Genomic DNA, 19,195 nt, shown 5'->3' with positions numbered 1-19,195 from the left:
AAGAAGAAAAGTCCTTTATCATCTTGCAAAATTCGCAATAATTATTAAGTAATAAGCAAAAATGTCACATGAAGGTTTAATTTTTTAAATGGAACCCCCTATTTTTTATTATGTATTCTTATAGCTCATCTCGAGAGCTTTCCAAAACACTATAATAAAGTATTTCTTCATTGAGTACTTTTCGAGTTATGAGGCTTGAAATAATTTCTTAATTTTACATAAACCATAAAATATCTAGTAAAATATTCATTTTTCGATTATCTTACCTTAATACTTTTATATGTAAAATAATGAGAGGAATCAATTGGTGTAAAAAAAAAACATAGTTTTTAAGAAAAAATATGTAATTGTTAATTGCAAATTACATATTTTTTTTTAAAAACAACTATGTTTTTTTCTTTATACCAATTGATTCCTCTCATTATTTTGTACGTAAAAGTATTAAGGTAAGATAATCGAAAAATGAATATTTTACAAGATATTTTACGGTTTATGTAAAATTAAGAAATTATTTCAAGCCTCATAACTCAAAAAGTACTTAACGAAAAAGTACTTAATTATAGTGTTTCGGAAAGCTCTCGAGATAAGCTACAAGAATATGCAATGACAAATAGTAGGTTCCATTTAAGAAATTGAAGGTGACCTTCATGTGACCTTCAAATAACTCTTCAAGGTCAAACCAATGGTACCATCTTATGTCCCCCTCGAAACCATACAACTTTTGTCTGAAACATTTTTGTTTGCTGGGCTTAGTTTTTGAGATATTTTACTGTCCAAGTTAAAATGGGACACCCTGTGTGTGTATATATATATATATATATATATATATATATATATATATATATATGTATGTATATATATGATTAGATCGAGTCAAAATCCATAAATAATTATATTTACACAATTGTATATAATTAGATATAAGCTTTTTTCCCGGGTTCTCTCAGTTTTCCTCTTTCAGAAATTTTTTTATAACTTAAATTTTTTAATTTTTTATGACTTTTTTATGCTATTATATTTATTAGGTAGATAAATTACCATTCCATCTAATTACGTGAGAGTGCATCGTAAAGCATCAGAGTGCATCATGTTAAGTCTTTCTTAATTACACTGAGAAAATATGCTAAACTTCCGTCTCGAGCGAGTAAGAACGCGAAAGAAAATATCCAAAGGTGTCTCTTTCTCTCTGGTGAATTTCTTTGTGCTTTTGTTCTTATATACCGGAGGGTGCGACCCTTTTTCTATGCACCCGAATGCACCCCGGGGCTCGTTAATAGGTAAAAATGTCGCCGGCGCTCGCCAACGCACCACGTGTTGAGAACCTTCCATCGTCATGGCAACACCCATAGTCCAAGCTCTCACAGACGACTAATATCATTGCATAGGTCCAGGAATGTACTCTCAACATTACTATCCCCTTTTCTCCGTTATCTAATATGATACAGTGAAATTTATCTGATTGGAAATGATATAAATATTCCATCTAATTATGTATTTAAAGAATCTCTGACAGCTAATCTTTTCTTAGCAAAAATTTGAAAAAATGCCAAACTTTTTTTCATTATTTCTCATAACTTTTAACATTGAATATTAATAACTATATCACAAATTAAAATCTCATTAAAATAAGATAAAATAAAGTTTTGTTATCAGCCTTTGTATTTTTGAATTTTAATTCGATGATTATAGCTGTTTCTAATTTGTTAAAATTCCCAAAAGTTATTTATGTATATATATATATATATATATATATATATATATATATATATATATCAATAGATATATTAAGAATATTTATATCAATATTTTAACATTTTTTTAAGAAAAAATTTTGTTTATAAATTGCACGAGAAAATAAGTTCGTTGAATATGTATCATATTCTGATGTACAAGGATATTGCGCTATTTTGTCGCACTTCTACATCCAGCTTTATTCTTTAGTTTGTAATATAAACGTTTCGAGGATCCCATGAACATGATATATGCAGTAGAGGGATATATTTGTGCCATATATTTCAGCATGTATTATGCAAGAAGATCGATACGCATGCAATGTAAGAGCCTTGATGTGATTTTTTTCAAGTTATCGCGTTATTTTATGTCCCACCCACACCCCCACCCCACCAGATATGTTTAATTAAAATCTCATTCTAATGTCATGCAGAAAAATTTTCGAGAAAGAAATAGAAATTTATTAATTAGTTCTATTATTTATTTAGGGTAAAAATACATATTAAAAAAAAAAAAATATATATATATATATATACAGGGTGACCCATTTTAACTTAGGCAGCCAAATAACTCGAAAAATAAGCAAGATAGAGAAAAATGTTTTAGACAAAAGTTGTATGGTTTCGAGGGGGCCATAAGATGGTATCATTGGTTTGACCTTGAAGAGTCATTTGAAGGTCACGTGAAGGTCACTTCAATTTTTTTAAATGGAACATCCTATATATTTTTATACATTCTTGTAGCTCATCTCGAGAGCTTTCCAAAACACTATAATTAAGTACATTTTCGTTAAGTACTTTTTGAGTTATGAGGCTTGAAATAATTTCTTAATTTTACATAAACCGTAAAATATCTTGTAAAATATTCATTTTTCGATTACCTTACCTTAATAGTTTTATGTACAAAATAATGAGAGGAATCAATTGGTGTAAAGAAAACACATAGTTGTTTCGAAGAAAAAATATGTAATTTGCAATTAACAATTCCATATTTTTTCTTAAAAACAACTATGTGTTTTCTTTACACCAATTGATTCCTCTCATTATTTTGTACATAAAAGTATTAAGGTAAGATAATCGAAAAATGAATATTTTACAAGATATTTTACGGTTTATGTAAAATTAAGAAATTATTTCAAGCATCATAACTCAAAAAGTACTTAACGGAAAGGTACTTAATTATAGTGTTTTGGAAAGCTCTCGAAATAAGCTACAAGAATGTACAAAAATATATAGGGTATTCCATTTAAAAAAATTGAAGTGACCTTCACGTGACCTTCAAATGACTCTTCAAGGTCAAACCAATGATACCATCTTATGGCCCCCTCGAAACCATACAACTTTTGTCTAAAACATTTTTCTCTATCTTGCTTATTTTTCGAGTTATTTGGCTGCCTAAGTTAAAATGGGTCACCCTGTATATATATATATATATAAAATAAGGAAAGTAAAGATAAAATATAAATATATAAATATATAAATAAATAGATATATAAATAAAAATAATAACAAAATATAAAAAAAATAAAATAAATAATGTAAATGTAATTATTACATAAAGTACGTTATACAGGGTGAGTCAAAAGTATGTTTTAAAAATTTGTGAGCGTGTTCCTGGATAAAAAGGAAGAACAAATGTTCATATGAACATATGGTCGCAAATGCTTTGTTGTCGAGATAATGGACATAAATCAGCAGTATCAAATAATGCTTTATTTGAACGTTTACAATTTTGTTATTGTTGTTTGTTATTTTTTGTTTTTTTTTTGTTTTTTTTTGTTGGTAGTGTGGTTTGGTTTGGTTGGGTGGGGGAGAGGGGTAGGGGGTGGTGGGTGGCGCATTCGTAACAATATTCTATTACTTAACTTTTGCAGATAATAAATTCATATTATATATATATATATATATATATATATATATATATATATATATGTATATCTTATCATATATCATATCATATATATACGCTTGTTATATCACACATTTATTGGGAGGAGAATTTTCAATATTGATTTTCTTCGCTTTCTCTCAATCTTGTTCACTTGCAAGTTATTCCATTCTTTTTTCGACTCAGAAACTTTCAGGAACCGTCAAATATCCTATAAAAGAATCTATTGATGGCAACTGAAGGTCTATTAAGCAAAAATCCATCATGGATTTGATCTGAGCACGCCCCTGGCGATTCGATCGCTATACATACATACATGCACACATATGAGAAATATCTAGCTGTCAAACACACATGGTGAATACAATATGTACCGTTTACAGTCACCGTCGACAATGTTGGCTTTGCATGTTGATGCCTCGAATTTGACATTCGACCATTTCCCGCGAAGTTCGAGTCGGGAATAATGCCGTCGCGAGGCTATTTTGCCAGAAACAAACGTTGTGCTATGACGTGCACCAGCGTCAGTTATTCATTGTTTCCAGGTAACTTGGCCGCCTCAGACTTGAGATTAGCCGGAGATCTCGGAACATGAATATTACACGATGCATGTAATTTTAGGTGAAAGTACATGTGAGTTTTATATATGTATATATATTAGCTCCTTTTTTTCAATTTTTATTATATAATTAGTGTCTCTCTCTTATTGTTAGTCTCATATTCTTTTTATTATATTGTAATTTATTGTATATGGTCGTAAAATAATGTTATTCTATTCATTAAACTTTTTTCGTTAATAACTTTTCAATAAACGATGAGTTACGGCTAACATCTTTGGAATGTTACTCACATAGAAGAATGACTTTGATAACATATGTCAAGATCAAAATCATATGAGTGGAGTCTCTTTTTATGCAGATATATCAAAGCAAGATTATTTATTATATAAATAAATAATATTAAATTAATTTAATAGGATTTTTAATAAAATTTAATGTATTAATTCTCTTAATATAATTAGACATTTTAAACATGATAAAGAATAATATATTCTTTCTCTCTCCCTCTTTCTCTCTCCCTTCTTCCTTCCCTCCTTCCCCTTTTTTCTCTCTCTCAATAACATTTTTTTCTAGAAAAAAGAAGAGAATTATTTTCATAAAATACACAGAATTCAACAAGCCAATTACTTAATTATTTTCTTGTCCTTTTATGAAATAATTTTATAGAAATTACATCCAAATTACATAAAAGCCTATTTACAATGCGGTATGCGGTGTAGTGCAATGCATTCCTTATATAATTTAATCCCCCAGGAGAACTTACCTGCGAGTTTCCGACACGAGGGTGCTACTGTAAGGTAACGAGAATTCGCGCGACCGCTTCACGATAAGTTAGTAGTTTAAGGGGAAAGATATCTTTGTTCGCTAGTTCTTTCACAACGCCTTTTGAATCATAAGAAAGGCACGTGTCCCTGACTCTTGCGGCCTTTCAGGCTAAATTAAATGGAAAATTCAGAATTTCCATCTTCAAATTCGCTCGATTAATGAGAATTTGTCGTGTTTATCAGAGCTGTCGTAATAATAAATCTGTTTGATAAACACATCATGAGATTCAAGTATTTCTCATAAAAAATAAAATACTGAATGGTTTAAAAGTTCGATAATTATATATATTTTTATATTACAGCATTTTATTTTATATTAATCACATAATTTTTTTTATGTCGTAAAATGTTATTAAAATATTTATTATTGGAAATAAAATTGTGATGTATAAAGAACCATTATATATGTTTAATGTGTAAATAACCATTATATATATTTAAATAACTATTTATTAAATTATTTTAATAAATAATTTAATAAATAATATTTGTTCTTTTCAATTCTTTAAAATATTTAATCTCTGCAAATATATATTACAAAAAATAGAAAATAATATTGTATAAGAATAATAATATTATATTATCACATTTAAAAATAATGATGTGTATTATACTATTAGACAATTTTTATTTTTTATTTAGTGTATTATACAAATATAATTGTATTTTAATCAATAATTTGTCCTAAACTCTAAAATATTTGATCCCTGCAAACAATATATATATATATATATATATATATATATATATATATATATATAGGGTGTTTCTTAATAAGTGCGAAAAATTTTAGGAGATGATTCTTTGTCAAAAATTAATGGGGGTTTTCATATAAACATATACTATATCCCTCCCTGTGGAGTTACACTCCTCCAAAAATGGATGTAAAAACTTCTAGCCACGCGCATTGGCCGATCTTCTTTAATTAATTTTTCATTAATTATTGCAAATATCGCAAAACAGTAGAGAACTTTCCTTCTTAATTTGAGCCAATCTACCTTCACATTTCGGATGTGCGAAAAGTTTTCAGTCCCCCTATATATGCATATATTACAATAAAATTTGTAACAAAAATAATAATGTATTATATTATCATAGACAAATTGATTTTTAAGATAAGAAAAGATTTATATAATTTTGAACAACCCAAGTTTCTGGTTACTATTAAATAGCAGATACTCTCGTAACAATATTTAAATAAAAAATGTTCTATATAAAACTTTCTTAGCCACTATTACAGATTGTAATATAGTTAAATTCAGATATTCAGAAGAATCTATTTACCATAGCAGTTCTGATTATCAGAGAATTAAAAATTAGAGAAGAGAGCATCGTCATCTTATGCCGTTACCGTTGCACTTCGTTACTTTCCGTACCGTAACTAATAAATACATGTATGTATACATCTGGCAATAAGCAGCAACAGATTAATTCCGTGTACCGTATGGCACGATATTTCCTTTTCGACATGCACTAAAAAATTGACTCTTTTTTAATTTAAAAAATTTTTAAAGAAATTTTAACTTTTATTATTTATATATTTTATGATTAAAATAGTTGTTATAAATAACTGTTTTATCATAAACAGATCACAAATATATATTGTGTATTTTTAATTGTGTGTGTATTAACATTTTAAAACAATTCATGTATTAAATAATTTAATATAAATATTCGGAAGAGAAAGAAAGAAATTTTCGATAAATATATATGTAAAATAGTCTTTTTTATAATTCTTATCTCTTTTTCTTTGTGTAAAAAGTAAATTTTTTTTTATTTTTAAAATTGTTTATATATATATATATATATATATATATATATATATATATATATATATATATATATATAGCTAATATATGTATACAAATGAAAGGTCTGCATTTTGAGCATATACTCTGAAGCATTTATCGGCCCTTTTCAGGGCTAACAAATTTTTAAAACGTTGGAACAATAATTTTAGATCAAAATTATTTGCAAGTAATTTAATCTTATTTTCCCTTCAGTTGCTTCGGGGTATCAATTAAAAAATCTTGTTAAGTAAGTTATATTGAAAATAGCGATATTTAGATGCATAATTCTTGTAACACTTTAATGAAATGGTAAAATAGCATACACGTTCAAACGCCATACATGCCGTGCGCGCACTACCCCTGATTCAAGCGTAATCTAAAACGCTTATTTGTTAGATTAAAGTTGCTCTCACTTAAAAAGTAAATGCTCAAACGCAATTCTGCCAAAGGAAAAAGTTGTTTGTTTTGATACGAACAATCACGCTGTGGAGTCCGTATCCGCGAATTCTGAAACACCCTGTATATATACCTTCTTCGGACTTTCTAGTTTTCATTTAAAAATATTTCTTTATATTTTAAACTATTCTTCCTGTCTAGATATTTAACTGCATTACATAAAAGATAAAACATACTTGTTTCCCGATATTTTTGAATCAAGATATCGAAAGGAAAGATATCGTAAATTCCTGCGTGGGAAAACCAGTGTTACGCTGCGCCATTTGCGTAACATTGCCGTCCACATCGTAAACCCGTCATAAAGCTGATCTAATTGACGCGAGAATGTGGCTATTTATAATCCTTTTTGCTCTCTTTCTTGTTACAGGAGCGATGTCTTCCTGGAACCGTACCTGCAGCAGCACGGGACCGTTCAGGTGGTCAACTCGCCGAGTACTTCGCCGCCGAATCCATTACAGCATCGTCAACTTACTCAGTTACATCATGTACAGGTGAGTTATTGAAACGAAAAAGAAATGAAATAGGGAGCTAAAGAGAAGAACAATGCAGTTTTATTTATCTAAATTGCGTAACACATTTTTATATATGTATAATATATTTTTATTATATACACTCGTCAACAAAATTATCGCATAGGTAATTTCATGTCAAATTTTCGCATAACTTCAAATAAGTATAACTCCGTAAAAAATGGTCGTATTTGAAAATTTTTTTTTTCATTCCCAAGCTTAAAGCCTCTATTTTGAAAATCATTTGTCAGATTTAGAATTTATCCTCCCCCCCTCTCGTCATCTCCACAAAAGTAAGGACCTGTTACGTCTCCAAAAAATTGCATACTTTGACGTATTCCACGGGGTGGAATAAATTTTTTTCGCAAATTTCATGATAATCATCGTAAAATATAGACTTTTATGTGTGAATTAAAAAAAAAAATTTTTTTGTGTACGATTTTTTTTCGCGGAGTTACGACATATCAAAGTTACCTATACATTTTTGTTCATTTACCACCAGCATTAGCATTACCCGATGCGCACCACGAGGAGGTTGCTGGTCGGATTTGGCGCATCGTGTGTGTGTGTGTGTGTGTTGGAGGACGGAAATGTGGAAATGTTCACACACACAATGCTGACGGTAAATGAACGAAAATGTATAGGTAACTTTGATATATCGTAACTCCGCGAAAAAAAATCGTACAAAAAAAATTTTTTTTTAATTCACACATAAAAGTCCATATTTTACGATGATTATCATGAAATTTGCGAAAAAAATTTATTCCACCCCGTGGAATGCGTCAAAGTATGCAATTTTTTGGAGACGTAACACGTCCTTACTTTTGAAGAGATGACGAGTGGGGGGGGAGGATAAATTCTAAATCTGACAAATGATTATCAAAATAGAGGCTTTAAGCTTGAGAATGAAAAAAAAATTTTCAAATACGACCATTTTTGACGGAGTTATACTTATTTGAAGTTATGCGAAAATTTGACATGAAATTATCTATGCGATAATTTTGTTGACGAGTGTATAATATATAGAGTTAATTGTTTTTTGTGAACACACACACACACACACACACACACACACACACACATATATATATATATATATATTTATGCACTTATAGTATTATACATATGCAAATCAATTTTGTCGCACAAGATATATTTATGATATATTTATGTCATAATTATTAATATAATTATTTCTTCCACATATTTTATTAATAATTATAAAAGATTTTTAATCATATTAAATAGATATACTGAAGAAACAGCTATCATAAAAAAATTAAAACCCATACATTATTAATTACTTCAGGTATTTCCAATAATTAATAAAATTAAAATATATATTAAAATATTTATTAATAACTATTTTTAAAATTAAGTAATTCAATTATACTAATTATACTAATCATTATTTATCATATTCAATTATACTAATTATACTAATCATTATTTATCATTAATAAAATATAAATAAACGTAAAAATTCATAAATATTTCTAAAGCAATTATAATACATGATAATCATGCGAATTATTGTATAAATGAAAGTCATGAAAGTATTAAACATTCCCTTTTTTTCTTATCCTCTACTAATTCTATTATGTTGGTATCATTATTCCGCAAGTATTATAATATTTATTTTAAAAACCAATATAAAAAAATGTTACATTAATAAGAAAAGTTTTAAAAATAAAAATCGCCAGAAAAAATAAAAAATGCACATAAAAAACTTAGGTCGTATTTAATGTTAATTAAAAATTGATACGTACATACTATATATAAATTACATGGTTAATGCAGTGATTTGCTTATAGCTAATTTTGTTACTAATGTTTAACAATTTTCTTATGTTTTGTACTCATTTTTACTTATTGTATTTACAAGATTAAATATCTTTTTACATAATCTTTTTGCTTTTCTCAAACATGCTTTTTTAGAATTATTTTGAATTTTTTTTCGCTATCTACATTTTTCAACGAGTAAAAGAGACATTTTCTCTATATATTTATTTTTATCGATTTTAATCAACATAATTATAATTTAAATTGTTAAGCGTAAAAAGATTATTTATGTTAATTAAAAGTTACTTATATTACAAGAAAATCCTCAAAATATTCAAGAAAATATAATTATTTTGCTCTTATTTTAAACCTCTGGCAATATATAACTGTTTCGTAATAATCAAAGTCAGGAAAATTGAATATTTAAAAGTGAGAAATTTTTTATATGCGTTTGTCTGATGTGAATATTAAATAAATAATTAGCTACTGAACTTTTATTTGGTATTTGTTATAATATGTATATTGCGACTTTATTTTTTTTTACTCCTCGGGTGTTAGAGAGGATGAGAGGGAGCGAAACGTCGTTAAAAACACAAGACGAATAAAGAGTACTCGTGCTCGAAGAAACAGGGATGGAGGGTGTTCTGCGCGAGCCGCGGCGAAGCCAAAATATCGAAATATCGAAACTGGGCGCCAGATACGGTCTTTCATGTATCAGTTCGCTAAACGCCAAAATAACGCGAAAAACGCTTGCCTTATTCGCCACGGGCCGTCTAGCTCGCCTAACGGTAGAGGGGCAGGGTCTATGGAAAAGGGTGTTATAATTAATTTATACGAGGTTCTAAATTTAAAGTTTCGACAAACACGAAGACGATACTTAAATAATTTACGCGAACGTATTATAGTGAAAGATAACAAATTTATTTAAAGAGAGAAAAGAAATAAAGAATTAACAAAATAAAGAAAAATAATAATCACATGAAATATAGAATGTCTGAAGTGAACGAAATATTAATAAATAATAGCGCGACAACGATGAGCGTAATTCTTACGATAGTACCTCGAAATTCGCAAAACGTAAGAATCCGATCGATATAATACTCACGCGAAACCAGAATTCTAAGGGAACGCTATCACATTCCTGATGTCTAACCTTTTTTTATGGCCAGACTTCGCGAGGCCGAACGGCGCTTCGAAAAACGTAACGCTAATGCAACAGACAAATTCTCGCCCTAATTTACTCGCTCTGATTTTCGATGGCGACACTCCAATCGACAGCAATGATTTGAGGAATGCTTAATAATCTAGCGAGAATAAGTAATTAATTTGCCAAGACGAGAGGGCTCGCCTGCGACGAGCACAGTCAATGCGATCGATAATCGATAGCCGTCAGACGCCGCTTATGCTGCTCTTATTAGACTTTTCGATATAACGCTCCTAACATACGCGAATCTCTCAAATTCGGCAGTCTCGTAATTTGCCATCATCTATTACGCACCGTGACACACTCACACACACGACAAATATCACGAAATAAGCACAGATTATACAACGTAATACGCGCGACAAAGACGGAAAGATACACCCATACAGCACAGAATATTGCAGCAATATTATTAACGGGCCTCGCGCCCCGTTAAAATTTTCGGGGTGGATGGACACGCGTCTGGACGGCAACGTCACAATATATATATATGTTATATTTCATATACATATATGTATGTATTTATATAAGTAAGTATATTTTTTGGAAAATTATCTTTTCAAATATATCGTATCTCATAGCTAAGTTCATTATCATTTTTGTAAATTTTGGTGTAAAAAAAATTATGTTATCACAAATACTCCAACAAATTTATATAAAATTTATATAATATGTCTCTGTAACACAGGATATATTTATTTATAAGGAGACAGAATTGCCCGATTAATTACAAAATTTGCATGCGGTAACATAACTAAATATCATGCGGTAACATAACTAAATATCTATATATAGTGTTTAATTAAGCGTACTATAATATGCAATTTAAATTCGTAGCTATAAGACCATACAAAATTTCGTGACATTACTTACTGTCTTTCAAAAATGTTTTTATTTCTAAAATTATATAACATTTATACGAATATGGACAACATCGTACGCATAGCAATATAATAACTCAATTTATAGAAAACTTTGCTGCAAGTTGAAATGGCAAATGATAATTGCAGATACATAATTAAAGAAAATAATTTCAATATCAATATTATAAATGTTTTAATAGATTTTATGTTATTAATTTTTTTTATGTTATTATATTTTGATTTTATCGATTTCGATGATTGTCGATATTCTTTAATTATATTACATATAAATATTGATACAATGATTATTCAATGATAAGAAAAATCGATTATAAGAGAAAAAAGAAACATATATGACTTTCTACTTAAAAAACAAAAAATATCTTTGAAATGTCAAAAGTTTTCCGTGGAACGATGTAACTGATCATAAGACATCTTTCTTAAAATTAAGCAGTTTTAATTGAATCATTTTTTTTGTGCAATGCATTTTAGGAGTTATTGAAAGCAATCACGTGTGTTAAATAACTCATCTTGTATATATACATTTTATGTATTATATTATAGATATATATATATATATATATATATATATATATATAATGTATATTATCTTATTTTTTATTTGTTTCTATATATTCTATATATTTCTGTATATTATCTTTTTTTATTTCTTATTTTTTATATTTTTATTTATTAAATACAATTCTATGCTTAAAATAATATGTCCTATTAGAGAAGTAATGTATCCTTCTTTAATTTATCTTGGGAATAATATATGTAATGTGACAAGTTGGTCTAATGTCATATAGAAATATAGCTATATTTTATACTTGATTTTACATTCAGATGAAACAACAAAACCAAGGCGGCGTCTTATCGCGTAGGATTTTTCCTGACGAGCAATTAAAGGATTTACAATTAGCTTTCTCTTTCTTACCCTCCCACCCTCTGTTTTTTGGAAAAGAGAGAGAGTATTCAACATGCAATGCACGTCTACATTTAATCCCGTTAGCTCGAAACCGTGTGTCAGTCTGCATTTCAAATTAAATTACACTCGAACCCTTTCAATGCCACCCCCCTCTTCAGGCTTTCATTTCGCTTTGTCCGTCATCGATTTCTCTTTTCGTCTTCGTCGATTTAGGGAGAATGCGATAGAAAATAAGTCACATTGGAATTAAAAAAAAACTCGTTAGTGTGTTGTCGAGCAATATCGATCAAATGGTTGAAAACGATGAAGAATGAAAAAGTGATCGAATCTTCAATCCATTGAATATCTATTTTCTTCTTTCCCATTGAATATCTATTTTCTTCGTCCCCAACCCGAAAGGGCAAGAATAAAGCGTTTTTTATAGTACTTCTTCAAATAAAAAAAAAATTGGAGAAGTGGAGAAGGAACGATAAATGAATTACGACCGATCACGAATTGGCTGTGAAATAAAGATAACTGGACGACAGGCAGGATAGGGTATAATGTGGAATTAGAAGCGCATTGTGTGACAGAGCCGGTGGGATTTACGCGCCTCGGGGTTTAAAAGAGATAGAGATTTTTCGTATTAAAGCAAATTGCTGAAAATTCGAGCGTCGAAACAATTAATCGCGTATAGTGGATCTTTTGTAAAATAAGGTAAAAGGAGGTAAAAGAATGTTATTTTAATCCATAAAACAGTGTTAGTTTTTAAAATAAAAACTTGTATATTAAAAAGTTATGTAAAGTAATTGTCTTAATTTCCTACAAAAATAATGATATGAAGAATTGCGCCAACTCTAAGAATAAAAATTTGTGCAAGTTCAAATAGAATGTGAAAGATAGTTATAATTGTGCCCGTTCATGGGGAGGGTTACATCACTGCGCCAATTCGGTTAGTTCATGGGTTCGACTTTGCATCAGGAGTCGCAACACTTACTTCCTTCTCACTTGTGTGTTTAACAGTCATGCAGCTGGTTTTGTACCAAAGATTAATTTACCAAGAATAAATAAGCTACTGATCTACTCAACTGCCGTCCTATTATTCATTCACAATCGATCCACAACCTCTAATAGGTTATGGGTTCATGGATTAAGACGTTAGTGATAAATTAAACGGATTAAGAAGGAAAAAAAATGATGTTCGTGAGCACGTGGCGAGGAGCAATGATGGTGAGCGGTTATATAAGTTCCATATTGAATTGTTGACAAAGATTATGAACGTAGAAGATACACATGGAAGCGCTGTTGGTAAAGGACAATGTGTGGGGATATGTGAGCGGAATCATCACAAGACTGACGTCAGGTACCATTGCGACATAGGAAGAAGGCGATCGAAAGACCAAATCCGATTTGATCATGTCTATCAGTGGGCCGAAATTAAAATTAATCCGTGGATGCCATACATCGTGCGAGATATGGTTAAAACTCCAAGAAGTGTATTCATTCAAGGGGCCTGCTCGGAAGACGATTCTCTTAAAACACCTCATGCTGTACCGAAGGAAGGAGAAGATGTGCGCGAACATTAGGTTAGAAAAAATAATAAAAAGATCATAGAATTAAAATTAAAATTTTACTCATGAATTAAATTGAAGAAAATAAGTACATTTACAAAAATTGTGAGATTCCAGATATAAACATGTGAGATCTTTAACGTGCGAGTGTGATTGAGCGCGCGCGCGTGTGTCAAATATAAATAACTTTTACAGATATTACATTGGTTCGTCAGTCAGGATAGATGGGGGAACCTAGATTTAATAATTTAGTCCTGACTGGGCTTTATAATAAGTATGTTTCTATAAATAAAATTTTAATATACATATATATTATACATTTGTGTAAATGTAAAAGGAGAAAGGGATATGGAATCAGGAGTTTTCGAATGAAATAATGGAAGGAGGAAACTTCTTCCATAGGACTTGAATGGGAACTCTCAATGGAAGTCGGTAGCCTGGCAGGTACCAAGGAATGATAGCGGGAGCGCTGATTAGAAAATTGTGCAATTTCTAGTGGTCCAGGGCCCACACAAAATGCTGTCTCAGGTATTGGGAAATTGGATTAGAAAATAGTTTAGTATATCGGGAGGTAGGTTCGAGAGTCTCGCGGTTATTCGCCGCCTCCTCAGGATCGCTGAGGTACTCAAAGTCGTGAGGATCTTCCTCGAGATCGGGCAGGTCTCTCGCAAAATCTTCGAAAGCCTCGTCGAAATCTAACGATTCCTGGAAATCGTCGGATTCTGATGGAGAAAAAGAATCGGAGTCAAGGGTAACATGTATGGGAAAAGGAGATCTCGGGATGAAGGAATACGTTCTGAAAGAGGAAAAGGTGGAAGAGTAGGTGAAGGGAATGCTCCGGAAAGAAGACTGCTAGAAAATAGCTAGGTGCAAGGATAGGAGAAAGAAGTGAAGAGCAATTGTGTTGTTAGAGTTTAAAATACTATTGTTTTCTAATTATTTAAATTTATATTTTAAATTAATATTTTAAATTATTATTATTGAAAGAGCCAGAAGTGGTAACTTTCTAAGCCAATGGCTGCTTATCATCCTAATTCTGATAATTTCAAAACCGCTTAATGTTTGACCTCGACTTACATCGGGACACTAATAAAAATACTTATGATTATTTTATTCTTGATTACTAGTATTTCTCTTGGAAAACAATCTTTAGATTTATTGTATATTTTTTTTCTGAAATTATTCCATCAAAATACTTGTATATACAATTATATATATATATATATATATATATATATATATATATATATATATATACACTCACCCGCAAAAAAAGCGGTACACCTAAAATTTGAGAAAATTTCATCAAATTTTAAATGATCATAACTTGGTAAATAATGATGATAAAAATATGTTTAAAAAAACAAAATGAAGGCTGTAATGTCCACTTTAAGAATATTTAAGTGGCAATTATGCTCAGCCATTGTTTTCAAAATGGCGGATAAGGAAGTGAAAGGATGTAAAATTGATTATTAAAGGATCGAGTTTGGGACGGTGCACGGCGTAAATCAGGTAACGCAGCCCAATGAGACCAAATGCTCGTGAAAGTGTGGAGTGTTATCTTTAAAATGTTTTTTTTACCGAGCTCGATACGATGATTTTTCGCTGAGTTATTCCGAATTTAATTAAAAACGCTCTTTTTTCTTCTTCAATTTGCAGCTCAGCGAATAATTATCGTATCGAGCTCGGTAAAAAAGCATTGTAAAGGTGATACTCCACACTTTCACATGCATTTCGTCCCATTGGGCTGCGATACCTGATTCACGCCACGCACTGGAGCAAAGCGGGAACCTTTATTTATCGGTTTTGTATGCTTTCATTTATCCGCTATTTTGAAAAAAAATGGTTGCACATAATTTCAATTTAATTTAGGTGTGTGTGTGTGTGTGCTCGTTTGTATACCACAAGGATAAGGACCCCGTGGTTCGTCAGCTCCACAGTATTTAAAGACTCCAAACCCTCCTTGTGGCGTGTGTGTGTGTGTGTGTGTGTGTGTGTGTGTGTGTGTGTGTGTACGGGCGCACGCATGTGTGTATTAATAGTGGGTATGACCTCCTCGTGCGCGTATTACCTCATTCATACGATCAGGCATACTCTGTATTAGTCTTTTTATTTCATCCTGCGTAATTGCATCCCATGCATTTTGAAGAACTCTTTGAAGTTCTTGCAGTGACTGAGGTGCAGGTACGTGATTTCGTACTTTCTTGCCGAGATTGTCCCACAAATGCTCAATGGGATTTAAATCCGGACTACTTGCTGGCCAAACAAGTCGATTTATGCCAACTTCATCGAGGAAATCAAACACTCTTCTCGCAGTGTGTGGTCGAGCATTGTCTTGCATAAACAAGAAGTTCTCTCCGATAAAGGGTGCATACGGAACAACATACGGAAGGAGTATGTCTTCCACGTATACATCTGCGTTCATGTTCCTGTCAAAAAAGTGCAAATCTGTATGAGCGTCCGCTGAAATACCTGCCCAAACCATCACAGAGCCTCCATTGTAGCTGTACCTTTCACTTACAGTACAATCTGCAAATCGTTCTCCACGACGACGATAAACTCGTTCTCGTCCATCTGGAGAATAGAGACAAAAACGAGATTCATCGCTAAAGAGTACTTTGCCCCAGTCTGCGTAATTCCAGTCTCTATGCGCAACTGCAAAATTGAGTCGAGCTACGCGATGACGACCTGTAAGAAAAGGTACAGCCGCTGGCCTGCGCGAAAACAGATTTTGTTCCGCTAATCTTCTCCGAACGGTGTCAACGGATACATTGCAATTGTGGACATCCCTTAAATTGTTTCGAATTTGAACAGCTGTTCGATGTCTGTCTCTTAATGAATTTAAAACAATAAATCGGTCATCGTTTTCATTGGTACGTCGAGGGCGCCCAGAACCAGGCCTCCTCTTGAAAGAATTGGTGTCTAAGTACCTGGCATAAGCACGTTGCACAGTTGACACTGACAGATCAAGTGCCTCAGCAACGTATCTTTGACTTCTGCCATCTTCAATTAAAGCAACAACTTGAGCAGCTTTTTCTGGAGTTATCGTTGCCATAATCGAGAAGTAATTTCGAGAAGAAGTAATTAATTATGGTTTCAATAGATGAAGTCGCAAGGAGCAACGCGTCTAGAGAGCTAGCAAATCAATCGCATAACTTGTACTTTAGTCTTTCAATGTACCTGGCATAAGCACGTCTCAAACGGAAAAAACATTGAAAGACTATAGTACAAGTTATGCGATTGATTTGCTAGCTCTCTAGACGCGTTGCTCCTTGCGACTTCATCTATTGAAACCATAATTAATTACTTCTTCTCGAAATTACTTCTCGATTATGGCAACGATAACTCCAGAAAAAGCTGCTCAAGTTGTTGCTTTAATTGAAGATGGCAGAAGTCGAAGATACGTTGCTGAGGCACTTGATCTGTCAGTGTCAACTGTGCAACGTGCTTATGCCAGGTACTTAGACACCAATTCTTTCAAGAGGAGGCCTGGTTCTGGGACGCTCATACAGATTTGCACTTTTTTGACAGGAACATGAACGCAGATGTATACGTGGAAGACATACTCCTTCCGTATGTTGTTCCGTATGCACCCTTTATCGGAGAGAACTTCTTGTTTATGCAAGACAATGCTCGACCACACACTGCGAGAAGAGTGTTTGATTTCCTCGATGAAGTTGGCATAAATCGACTTGTTTGGCCAGCAAGTAGTCCGGATTTAAATCCCATTGAGCATTTGTGGGACAATCTCGGCAAGAAAGTACGAAATCACGTACCTGCACCTCAGTCACTGCAAGAACTTCAAAGAGTTCTTCAAAATGCATGGGATGCAATTACGCAGGATGAAATAAAAAGACTAATACAGAGTATGCCTGATCGTATGAATGAGGTAATACGCGCACGAGGAGGTCATACCCACTATTAATACACACATGCGTGCGCCCGTACACACACACACACACACACACACACACACACACACACGCCACAAGGAGGGTTTGGAGTCTTTAAATACTGTGGAGCTGACGAACCACGGGGTCCTTATCCTTGTGGTATACAAACGAGCACACACACACACACACACCTAAATTAAATTGAAATTATGTGCAACCATTTTTTTTCAAAATAGCGGATAAATGAAAGCATACAAAACCGATAAATAAAGGTTCCCGCTTTGCTCCAGTGCGTGGCGTGAATCAGGTATCGCAGCCCAATGGGACGAAATGCATGTGAAAGTGTGGAGTATCACCTTTACAATGCTTTTTTACCAAGCTCGATACGATAATTATTCGCTGAGCTGCAAATTGAAGAAGAAAAAAGAGCGTTTTTAATTAAATTCGGAATAACACAGCGAAAAATCATCGTATCGAGCTCGGTAAAAAAACATTTTAAAGATAACACTCCACACTTTCACGAGCATTTGGTCTCATTGGGCTGCGTTACCTGATTTACGCCGTGCACCGTCCCAAACTCGATCCTTTAATAATCAATTTTACATCCTTTCACTTCCTTATCCGCCATTTTGAAAACAATGGCTGAGCATAATTGCCACTTAAATATTCTTAAAGTGGATATTACAGCCTTCATTTTGGTTTTTTAAACATATTTTTATCATCATTATTTACCAAGTTATGATCATTTAAAATTTGATGAAATTTTCTCAAATTTTAGGTGTACCGCTTTTTTTGCGGGTGAGTGTATATATATATATATATATACAGGGTGTCGCAGACCACCCGTATCAGCCGAATATCTCAAAAACTGAGCGCGGCAGACAAAAATATTTCAGACAAAAGTTGTAAGGTTTCAAGTAACGCATTACATGGCGATATCAGTTTGACCTTGAAGAGTTATTTGAAGGTCACGTGAAGGTCATCGTCAATTTCTTAAATGGAACCCCCTATTTTTTATTGCATATTCTTGTAGCTTATCTCGAGGGCTTTCCAAAACACTATAATAAGATATTTTTTCCTCAAGTACTTTTTGAGTTATAAGGCTTGAAATCATTTCTTAATTTTACATAAACCGTAAAATATCTTGTAAAATATTTATTTTTCGATTATCTTACCTTGATACTTTTATGTACAAAATAATGAGAGGAATCAATTGGTG

At 31.9% G+C, this 19,195-nt stretch overlaps 1 protein-coding gene across 10 annotated transcripts in view; it reads left to right on the top strand.

The window, feature by feature from the left end:
- Nucleotides 1-19,195, top strand: part of Spri (Src homology 2 domain-containing protein sprint) — a 323,123-nt gene that overhangs the window by 274,619 nt on the left and 29,309 nt on the right. For all 10 annotated transcript variants that reach the window (XM_083092813.1, XM_083092806.1, XM_083092807.1 and 7 more), the window contains one exon: nucleotides 7,616-7,739. In XM_083092813.1, the coding sequence (XP_082948939.1) occupies nucleotides 7,616-7,739 (124 nt within the window). The remainder of the gene's footprint in view (nucleotides 1-7,615; nucleotides 7,740-19,195) is intronic.

This window comes from Camponotus vicinus, unplaced genomic scaffold, assembly GCF_025532165.1.
Source record: "Camponotus vicinus isolate PSW18456_S1 unplaced genomic scaffold, iyCamVici1.0 SCAF_3, whole genome shotgun sequence".
In the NCBI taxonomy this organism is placed as follows: Eukaryota; Metazoa; Arthropoda; class Insecta; order Hymenoptera; family Formicidae; genus Camponotus; species Camponotus vicinus.
The sequence above is the reverse complement of the archived record's forward strand: the minus strand, read 5'-3'. Positions and strand labels throughout refer to the sequence as shown.